We start from the raw sequence: 11,054 nt of genomic DNA, 5'->3' as shown, positions 1-11,054 counted from the left end.
GGACCTCCAAGGCTTGAGGTCTACCTGGTCATGTCTGCAGTGCCAGTCACTCTTTTTCTCCTTACCCTTCCCACACCCACTAAAGATGTGAAGAGATGCTGCATTTACAAATGCAGGGAGTCAGCACCACAGAACCCACTGCACAAAGCGTGGGGGTAAAAATCCCTGCACACAGCTGAGGGCCACCCAAGGTACCACAACGCTGCGAAATTTGTCTGCCTGCTCTGGCTTGCACCCACAGGCAGGGCTCCAGGGGTGCAGAGAGCCCATAGGCACAGCAGGGCTGTGCTTTCAAGGGATGGCATGTCTGCAAGGCCAGTCCTTTGGACCTCCCCGTCCCTCCTCCACATCATGGCCAGCCCCTTGCAGCTCTCCCCTCCCCTGCAGTCTGGGTGCCTCTGGCTGGACCTGCATAAAATATAAAAGGCTGTCTGCTTGGAGACGCTGAAGAGATCCCGTCCAAGTTTGCCATGGGGAGTACAGGCGTTGGGGTTGCACTGCCGACACTGTTGCTCTTCTTGCCGCCCACATCCCAGTTCTGGCTCTTCAACGTGCTCTTTCCACCCACCTCCACCCCAGAAGCGCCCCCGACCAACAGCACACCACCCGTGGTACTCGGTAAGGTCACGCATGCTGGCCCACAACCTGCCAGCCCTGGCACCAAGCAGGGGCACAGCAGGCATCTTGAGCTCTGCTTGCTGGGGTACTACACAGCCCCAGAACTGGCTGGAGGAGGCAAGATCTGGGCACATTTTACCCAGCAGCATGGGGAACTGCTTGGCGTGTCTATTGGCTGCAGTGGGAGGCTGCAATCCCTTGTGCAGTCTCTGGCTGTCTTACTGTGCTGGAGGAGCCACCTCAGGGTGGTGACACAGCTCTCGGTCCCCCACCCATCAACAGTGCTGTGAATATAAAGCCTACTATGCCTGACCACAGCTTCCTAGAGCCAGGAGGGCAGGCTAGGTGCCCAAGAAAGCAAGTGGGGCTCCAGAATGTCAGCTGGCAGAGATGGTGTTTTGGGGCTCGCTCCATTGGGGGGGGGAGACTGGGCTAGTAGAGAGACAGGGGCTACAAGAGGCCCTAGTGCTGTGGCTTCCTGCTTCTGCTGCTGCTGTTCCAGTGACCCTATACCCCTCACCCCTTGCTGCCCTGCAAGTCTGTCCCAGTTCCCTGTGTCTTTCATTGCTCAATGATGGTTAATTCATCCTTCCTGGCTGCTGAAAACCATCCATCTCCTGTTAGACCAAATGTTTACCCTGCCTGGAGAATAGCATAAGGGAGGGCAAACTAGCTTGCAGTTTCTCCCCTTACGTGAAATGCACAGAGAGGCAAAAGAAGAGGCTGAGAGGATCAGCTCGGTGAGGTGCATATGCGAGCACCAGTCACAAAGCTGGTACCTTTGTCTTGAACTCCAGCCAGGGCTGTTTGCAAACAGCTAGTGGGTGTTGCAAGGCTGAGATCTGCCTTCCTTTGTCCGCTGTGCCATCACTGAGGACTTGATACAAGGTTTTGCCATGAAATCTCTTCTGAACAGAAGTTTCTTCTCCTTTTTCTTGAATCAAACCAAACAAGTTTCCTTTTTAAAAAGAGAAGAGAAAAGCAGAACTCCCTGACATATGGTCCCGGACAGACTCTATAAACACTTCCCCATAGACAGGCCTCTGCTTTGGGGCAGTGGAGCAGCCTGCACAGAGCACCACAGCCTGGCACATGACAGGCATGGGTCAGCTGTGCCTGCCAGGCTGTTACTTAGTGATCAGAGGCAGCAGGATTAAAAAGCACAGCCTGGTGCATAGCATTGTGTCTGGAGCCTGAGTGGCCAGAGGCCAGGAAGATACAAGGAGGCCTAGTGGCTGTCACCAGGCAGGGTAGGGAATGGTGTGGTGCAAGTAACCTTGTGCCTCTTCTCCGAGTGGTCTGTGGCAATAAAAGCTTCTCCATTGCTCCTCTGATAGGCCCTGCAAAATGGGACAGCATGGATCTTCCCCACAGCTCCTCTGTTACCCATCAAGAGCTTCCCCAGAGCTTAGGCAGCTCCTCTGCCTTGGCCTGGCCCCATGGGAATCTGAGGTCCAAGTACCCACATGCCAGGGGAGGTCCTTGTAACTCCAAGCCTTGCTTCCTCCAAAGCACCTGCACCTCCTGTCCCAGCAGAGGTAGTGTCCCATGGCACCAGGCTCCTGGTTCTGCCTGTACCCCAGGCTGGGGCATTCAGGCTGCTGGGGCTGCTCCCACTGCTGGTGCTGAGCCAACATGCCAGGAGCATGCAGTCAGCCAGAACTGCTGAGACTGGACACCCTATGCGCCTGTCAGCATCCACGCTTAGCCCATCCCCCTCAGCTGGGTGTCCCATAAAGCCCCAGTGCCCTTGGGACCAATGATAACCCCTTTGCCCCAAGAGGAACTCCCTTAATAATTACCTAATGTCCTTTTTAAGGTGAGGCAGAGCTCAGGGCTGCACACACTATGGGAGTTTGGGGCCTGGTGCCCACAGGGCCTAGTGCCCACAGACTGGAAGCCAACTGCAGCTGCAGGAGTCCAGCAAGGCAACAGGATGTCTGCGCCCACGCCACGGGTGCATCTGAGAGTTCCAGGCACCTCTGGGAGCTGTTAGTCCTCTACCTGACCCTGTGGGCCTCAGGGTGACTGCCGGAAGCTCCCCTGGGCTCTTCTCTCGCTTTCAGGGCAGGTCTGGCAGCCAGTTTGCCCACTCCCCTGCCTGTGCTTGGTGACTCATATGTCAAGGTCCACTGGGGCACTGAGGAGGATATCCTGATCCCCACCTTTTGGTGAAGCTTTGGGGAAGGATGTCCTTACCTTCACCAGGTGATCTGAAGGCAGGATTAGGTCCTTCCTCTATCCCTGGGGAATTGCCACAGATGCCATGAAGCTATGAAGCAGCTTGAACAAGGCCACCATCATATCCTATTCCCCTCTCACACAGGACAAGACTTTCAGAGGCTCTGGCTATTCTCTGCATCCTTTACTTGGGGCCATGATAGGTGAGGTGGGCCTGGAGCATCAGCCAGTTCTGCATGGGCAGATCTGGCAGGACTCCAGCTTCCCCAAACATCCACTCCCATAGGCCCCAGGGCACAGGGATACTTGGACCTAGCAGGGGCTGGAGGAAATGTCTTGATGGTATCTGGCAAATGGGGCACATCCTTCTCAGGTCAAAGACAGCCTCACCTATGGCTAATCCCTCATGCCAGGGAGCATGACTTACATCCAGCTGTACTTGTGGGGTCTCACAGTCACAGCACAGCCCTTCTCCAGGCTGCAAGCTAGCTGAGGGCAGGCAACTTACATGGACATTTGGCTATAATCCTGTTGTTGCTGCCACAGAGCAGTTTGTGGCATCCTTGGAAGAAGCGATGTGAAGAACCACATCTCCTAGGCTCCCTAGCCTTTGGAGGTGCTAGGCCAAGCTAGGTGTCCCAGCCATTCCCCCAGGCTCTTCCCAGCCCCATGCTCTCCCAGTGTTGCCAAGCGTGAGAGACTGCAACGAGGTTCTACTGCTGATAACTTGGTCAGCAGTGAGGAATCACCCTATCTGGTCACGTGGTGAGCCACATAGAGGACAGTACTTGTGGCAGCTTTTAAGACATATGCCATTCCCCAGTGGTGTGTATAGGGCCAGCCCTCACAGCAGAGTGAACCCGCTGGGGCTATAGGGTGCAGTCAGTACCTAGAGCTCCCATCCTCTCAGGCTTGCAGCCATCATGCCCTGCAGTCCCTTCCCTTCCAGTCCTCACCCAGCCCTTTAGGCCAGCACTGACATCAAGAGACAGCTCTCAACTCCTGCACACTGGTTGAAAACAACCTTCACAGCATGTCCCCCCAGCATGGGCTGGCAGAGACATGTTCCAGTGCAGCATGGCCTCCTAGGCCCCATCCCTGCCGAGAAACTGAACTGGAGCTTGTGGAGGTGAACAGGGCGTCCTGTTGCTACATCTGTTGAGGGAACCTGTGTCACATGCAGCAGTCTGTGAACTTGTTTAAAACAGCTTTGTGTTTACTGTAAGTGATATTTGCACTGAATTCTCACAGGGTACGGTCCTGCTCAGAGCTGAATCATTTTAGGGAGACCTTGTTCAGCCCCTGTGGAGGGTTTAAAGTTCAGGAAAACAGTGTGTGGGCCTTGGGCGTCAGCACTGGAACAACTTTCACCTCAGGCGCTTCCCTGGGGCCTCTCCATGCAGCCCCAAGCTGGTCTGCTACCACAGTGTAAAATGCCTGGGGGGACAGCTGGTGCGGTACAACCACTGTCAGGGGGTATAGTAGGACTGAGTCCAAACAGCACTGACTCCTTCCCTCATGCTGCATGGAGTAGAGGAGCACGGAAACCCATCCAGGCAGAGGGAAATACTCCAGTATGTTATGTGCTAGCAGGGACTTGCACCTTTGGGCTGATACTGAGCCATTCAGTGAGGGTGTCTATTCTTGGGGTCATCCACTAGTGGTCCGGTCTGCAGCGTGTGCAGGAGAAGCCATGAGAGAAAGCAGTTAAGTGGGTCCCTGAGAATATGTTTTTGGCATGCTGCTGCTGCTTCTCTGCTCATCCCACATCTCAGCCCTGAGCAGCCCTCACACAGGCTATGCCTTTGGAAGGACAAGGGGTTGCACAGGCTATTCTCCATGGGTGCTTCTCCAACTGCATCAAACAGCAAGTTCCTCAAGGGAACACTGACTAATAGGACTGTAGGAAGTGCTGGGTGCTCTGACCACTAGGCCCAGAGGGCCAGCAAGATGAGGTCTAACTGCCTCTGTCTCCCTCTCTGGTGTCTCCAGTGCCTGGGTGCCTTGGGAATCAGCTAGAAGCGAAGCTGGACAAACCAGATGTGGTGAACTGGATGTGCTACCGCAAAACTGAAGACTATTTCACCATCTGGCTCAACCTCAACACATTCCTGCCAGTGGGAGTAGACTGCTGGATCGATAACACCAGGTACCACTCATGCCCATCCAGGGAACTCCCCAGGGAAATGACCTACCGGGGATCTCCCTCCCCTCTCCTCCCCACTTGGCCCTGACCCAGCACACACGGAAAACCACTGGAGCATCTGCCTGGCTGAACACTCTGTTTGTGTTAACACAGCTCCCTGGCTCCAGCTCTCATGGACATTTTCCAAATGCCCCTTTCCCATTTCCCTGCCATGTGCTCATGCCATGCAGACTATCGTTAGCACATGCTAAAGATGCTGCCATCCTGTCTAGGACAGCAGGGTGAGAGAGATGCCATAGCTTACTCCATCAGAGCTTCCTGTCCTGACCCCAAGGTGGTTGGCACTCATAGATTCCAATTCATGTGCTCAAGCAGAGATATCAGCCTGGGATGAGACAAAGGCTCTGAAAGTGCCTAATCATTGAGAGAGAGGGTCTGAATGACAGAAGTGTAACATAGTAGAGGCTGTTCAGAGCTGGTCACAGGAAACTCATGTATTTCCCCAGGACAGGCAGGATTTTCCTTGTGCCATGATGCTGACCCAAGGAGAAGAGCTTCCAGCTCTGGGGTAGGCAGCTCCCCCCTATGCCCTTCCTATGGCACCCCTTCCTGCCAGCTGCACACACTAATTCACTGTGTGTCTCTGTCTGCGCTGCCCTTGCCAAGCATTGCAGTGGGGATCAGAGGTATCCATGGCACAGCACACTTCCAGACACCCTGCCCATGTTGTGGACAAGCCCTGGCAAGCAGCACAGCACCCAGCTCTGTCAAGGAGAGGCATCTGTGACATCCAGCAAAAAAAATGCTGTTCAGGTACCTAGAATCCTTGCTGGAAACTGCTGCAGGATCAGGGAGATGTGCTAGCAGGCCAAGCCTGTGCCGTGGAGACTTCCTTGCAGGGGAGATGTCCTTGTGAAGACATTATCTACCTGAGCCACATGCTCTCTGCCTTGAGAAGCCATGGCCAGCACTGCAGAGCACAGATCACATTCGGTCCTCAGCTATCTTGCCTCATGCGTTGTGGGTCCATCCAAGTCCCCATATACCAACACCACTGTAGTATGGGTTCATCTCAGCCTAGGTCTGCTGAGCTGCACCCTGAATTCAGTCTCTTCACCCAGATTTCATCTTATATAAAGACCCCCATATAGGGAGCCCAGAGTTAAAATATGGGGATATTGGCTCAGCCGACATCTGCAATCCATATCCATGCCCTCCTATTTCCACATAAGACTGTGGAAGCAGCCACCTGAGACCCAGCTGCCACCCAGTGATCTCTGCCTGTCCCCTGTGGAGTTGTCCTCGTGCTACTTTCTGTCCTTTCCCTGCAGGGTGGTGTATAACCGAACCTCTCGAAAAATGTCCAATGCCCCTGGGGTGCACATCCGTGTGCCTGGCTTTGGCAAGACATATTCTGTGGAATACCTGGATCAGAGCAAACTGGCAGGTGAGAGAACTAGCTTTGTTGAAAGGCACAGGGTGCCCGGGGCTAGAGCGCAGAGCTGTACTCCTAGTCCTGCAGTGGAGCAGGGGTCCCTATGTCTACAGGGTTCATTGTGGCCTGGTTCTGCAGAGCTGACCAGAGCCCAGTCCACCTGGGAATGAGGGAGATTGGCCCTAGGGACACACTCCCTTCCTGTCCCAAGTTCTCCCACGGCCTGCAGGTACCCACCCCATCCTTGACCCCAAGGCACAGCCCCTCCATGACACATGGAGTTGCTATCTCCAGATGGAATGATCAAGTTACAGTGCTTACCAGAGGCAATTCTTGCTGCAACCAGCACTGGAGTGAGAAAAGGATAGTGGGGGAAGACCATAGACCTAATTCGCAATTGTTCTCTGTCTTTAGGTTACTTGCACACGCTGGTGCAGAACCTGGTGAACAATGGCTACGTGAGAGACCAGACAGTTCGAGCAGCCCCGTATGACTGGAGAGTTGGACCCCGTAAGTGTAGGGTTGGGTCAAGTCACACATGCATGGAGGAAAGCAGGAGGGCCCACCTGTGAGCATGATAACGGGTTCTTGGTTCAGGTCAATATGCTCATGAAGAGCAGTGGGATGGTACAGCATGAAGAGAGTCCCTGGACAATGCCTAGAGCATTAGGCTGTTAGTGGTGCTTTCATGTGAATATGTATGGTGGCACTTTTCTCAGCATCTGTTCCCATGCTGCTCTCTAGTTTGGGCTTCTAGGGTCAGTCCTGGAGCCCTCTGGCCATGAGAGAACTGGCCAAGAGCTGGTGCCCCTTTTGCCCACAGATGAGCAACCTGAATACTTCCAGAACCTGAAGGCACTGATAGAGGAAATGCATGATGTGTACCAGCGACGTGTCTTCATCATTGCACATAGCATGGGCAACCTGCACATCCTCTACTTCCTGATGCAGCAGACACAAGCCTGGAAAGATCAGTACATTGGGGGTTTCATCTCCCTGGGTGCGCCCTGGGGAGGATCTGTCAAGCCCTTGCGTGTCCTGGCATCTGGTGAGTGATTTCCTGTGTACAATGAACTCTGTTTCCTTTCCCTCCTGCATAGGTGGAAGGCTGTACCAAGGTCAGTGGAGCAGCAGCAGGACACTGTGGTGGAAGAGCTAGGGGACAGTACTGGCAAGGGGTCTATAGAGGGAGCACTCACGCTCTAGTGCTAGCTAGGAGTTTAGAGTCAAGCATGTGCATCCTGGTGCATCCCTTTGTACCCTGGAAAGCCATCAGTGAAGAAAGCACCATTGAGATTCCTGCTAGGGCCCTGGGAGCAGCAAAGTGACCACAGGGCTTTCCCTGGAGCTTTCTCTAGGCTCCATGATTGTGTTTGATGAGTTTGTGTGTCTCTGGCCAAGCTGATACAGAAATGGTAGCTGCAGGAAAATGGCTGTTAAAGGGGGCCAGCTGTAGGTTGGCCTCTCCACTTCCTCTGCACCAGCTCTCACCACACACTGTTACTATGCCACCGTAGCCTGCAGCACACTCTGGACCATGATCAGAGGCAGACAGCCCAGGAATGCCTTCTGAGGTAGGGGTGCACCTTGGAATCAGGCCTCAGCCACAAATCCTCGGGCCAGGGTAAGAGCCTAGGGCTGGCTCACCACTTTTCATTGCCTTCCCCAGACATCTGCTCTGCTTCTGTCAGTGCATGGCAGTGAGCTAGCTGGACCTTTTTTTCCAACCAAGGGTTGATACAGCCCTTTTGCAGCAGAGAACATGGAGGCCACCTAAGGTGACACGCTATCCTGCACTAGTGGCTAGATCTCCCCATATCTTACAGTCCATCCGCTGTAGGCTCTTCTGTCTTCAGATTTAAAACTTCATTCACCCAGTTCCTCCTTAGTCTCTTTTCAGTCCAGAAAGCCACAATAATTTGCCTAATGTGATAACCCAGATACCTAGAAGTGTCAAGATAGTCCTCCACAATGTATGGGATTAATTTAAAATCACGTGCTTGAAAACTTTCAAGAGAGGGAGATTTTGCCTTTTAACATCTGGCCCCTTGCATCACTCTCAGTCACCTTCTGATATTCTTCTCTTTTGATATCACAGAATCACAGAATCGGGCCAGAAACATTTTATAAGGTAATCTAAGATTTTTGCATGGTCTTAGAATTCCAGGAATAGCAAACATACCTTGGCTTGCAGAAAACATGCAGGGTGGCCACCTGTTATCAGCACCTGGGCCTGAGGTCACATACATTCCTGCAGACGGGTATGAAGACATAGGGATTGCAGGGACGATCTGTGGATGATTTGGTCAGGGCCATTATTTGTCCAGGTTTGTCTAGACTCAGCCTGCTCCTCCAGCCAGATATTTTATGCAGGTGAGAAGAATTTGAAAGTTTGCCTACAACCCTGCCAGATTAGATGTGTGCTGTGAGTCCAGGGAGGACAAGAGGTTCTAGACTTCTTGAGCAAATGCCAAGTATTGTAGGCGTCATGTGTACAATGACCCCCTGCATCCTAGATGTGTCTGACTCACTGGGCGTCTGCTGCAGAGCCTGTATGCTCCCTCCAACACTCTGGAGATATGCAGAAATGCTGGAGTGTTTCCCTTGCTGTGGGCAGGGCAGGTGGCTGCAGGGGGCTGTTGTGCTCAGCACTGTAAGCAAAGGCCCCCTTGCCCTTACTTTGGTATCTTTCTTTTCCTTTCTGCTGGGGGGGGGGGGGCAGGTCTGAGGTGGAGCTATTGCCATAGCCCCACCAGGAAACAGCTGTTGGTCAGTGATGGACAGACTGGTCCCAGTATGACCTCTTAGGTAACTCAAGGGGCACCATTTGCTACAGTTTGTTATGCTGATGTTTCTGATGAATCTCTGTCACTCTGCAGGTGATAACCAGGGCATACCACTCATGTCCAATATCAAGCTGCGTGAAGAACAACGCATGACCACCACCAGTCCCTGGATGTTTCCAACAAGCCTGGCCTGGCCTGAGAACCATGTTTTCATATCCACACCCTCCTACAATTACACCTACCAGGACTACCAACGCTTTTTCATTGATGTCAACTTGGAGGATGGCTGGTACATGTGGGAGGACATGAAGGACTTGTTGAAGGACTTACCACCTCCTGGGGTGGACACCTATTGCCTCTATGGTACAGGCTATCCCACCGTGGAAACTTATATATATGATGAGCATTTCCCCTATGAGGATCCTGTGGACATGATTTATGGGGATGGAGATGACACTGTCAGCACACGCAGTTCTGAGCTGTGCAAGCGGTGGCACAACCAACAGAAGCAGAAAGTACATGTTCAGGAGCTGCGAGGCATTGACCACCTCAATATGGTCTTTAGCAACCTAACACTGAGTCGCATCAATGACATACTGCTGGGGAGCCCACAGGTCAGGCCTGGCGCTGAGGAGCAGAGAGAGCCTGAGTGGAAGAGATCCAGTCCAGAGCCAGGGAGAGGGAAGAAGATCCCACCTGGACACAAAGTCTTTAAGGAGCCCAGAAAGAACTGAAAGAAATAGAGGCCAGCTTCCCTCCATGCCAGTAGCTCCCAAGCACTGCCATGCAGGGGAGCAAAGGACTCAGAGCTGACTTTCTGTGAAAAGGAGCAAGACCAACAGCTCAGGTGGACGGACCAGCACCCACTTCCACACTGATTGTTTTTTGTTCTGGGAATGGTGATTAATTATACTTCAGGGGCTTGTCACTTCCCACTAGCAGATGGATAATTAACTGTGCTGCCAGCTCATTAATATCACACTCATGGACTTCAGTGTACGCGCAACTCCTCATTGCTAGCAAGCTATGTTTAGACTCATTAGAGGCTGTGGGGCCAGTGGTGCCTCTGTTCACTTGAGACAGGACCTCACCAGAATCTGTGAGCAGTCACATAACAAGTGTGGGCTCTGACTTGGTACCAGAGCAGTCACAAGGATGGGGCACAGGGCAGCATGACAGGTATATGCTGCAAAAGTACCTCTGCCAACCTCCAGCATGCGGGCAATGAGCAAGGATCCCAGTGCCAGACTGGCTTAAAATCAGATTTATGAAATAATAAACATTCTTTGCTTCTAATTCTTGAGCCTCCTTTGCATCACATTTTCTAGCTTGCCTCCATAAGAACAATTGGTTAAGAAGCCCCTTTGTAACTGAAAACTAAGATTCTCATTCCCACACAGGACTCCAGGAGCTGGGGCTTCCAGAAAAGCAGTACGTTCAGCAGGATTCCATGATAAAATCATTAAGCATGCCCACGTGCCAAAATCTCACTATAGAAGAATTTAGAGTTACTGGGCAAATTAGTTTCCTCAGTATGATCTGCCAGCCTGTGTTCTGGTTCTCCTACGGAAAAAGGGGGACAGTCATTAAAGACAGCATGACAATCAGGCCCAGAAACATACATGTCAGAGACAGGTAGGCTTCTCTGCTCAGCTATGCCCATGTGATCACCCCCTTCAGCTGTGTGGCAAGTTCATACTGGTGGGACTGCAAAAAGGGGCATGAGAAGGAATGGGAGCCCTGCCTGCAGGTTTTACAGAAAAAACACTTGTGCATTCAGAAGTAGGAATCCTCAGTGGGCTCCCGGCCCATGGCAGCTCTGCTCCTATAGCTGGCCTCTGCAGGCACACTCTGCCTGGGCAGACAAGTCCTGTCAGTGTGCCTTTGA

At 52.7% G+C, this 11,054-nt stretch overlaps 1 protein-coding gene across 1 annotated transcript; it reads left to right on the top strand.

The window, feature by feature from the left end:
* The first annotated feature begins 470 nt into the window (after positions 1-470).
* On the top strand, positions 471-10,400 carry LCAT (lecithin-cholesterol acyltransferase). The gene is made up of 6 exons (XM_062586555.1): positions 471-618; positions 4,792-4,948; positions 6,277-6,392; positions 6,795-6,890; positions 7,204-7,428; positions 9,260-10,400. The coding sequence occupies exons 1-6, from the start codon at positions 471-473 to the stop codon at positions 9,898-9,900; spliced, it is 1,383 nt and encodes a 460-aa protein (XP_062442539.1). The 3' UTR covers positions 9,901-10,400.
* The last annotated feature ends 654 nt before the right edge of the window (positions 10,401-11,054 follow it).

Source organism: Rhea pennata, chromosome 13 (assembly GCF_028389875.1).
Source record: "Rhea pennata isolate bPtePen1 chromosome 13, bPtePen1.pri, whole genome shotgun sequence".
Taxonomy (NCBI): domain Eukaryota; kingdom Metazoa; phylum Chordata; class Aves; order Rheiformes; family Rheidae; genus Rhea; species Rhea pennata.
This window is presented reverse-complemented; position numbering and strand designations above follow the sequence as displayed.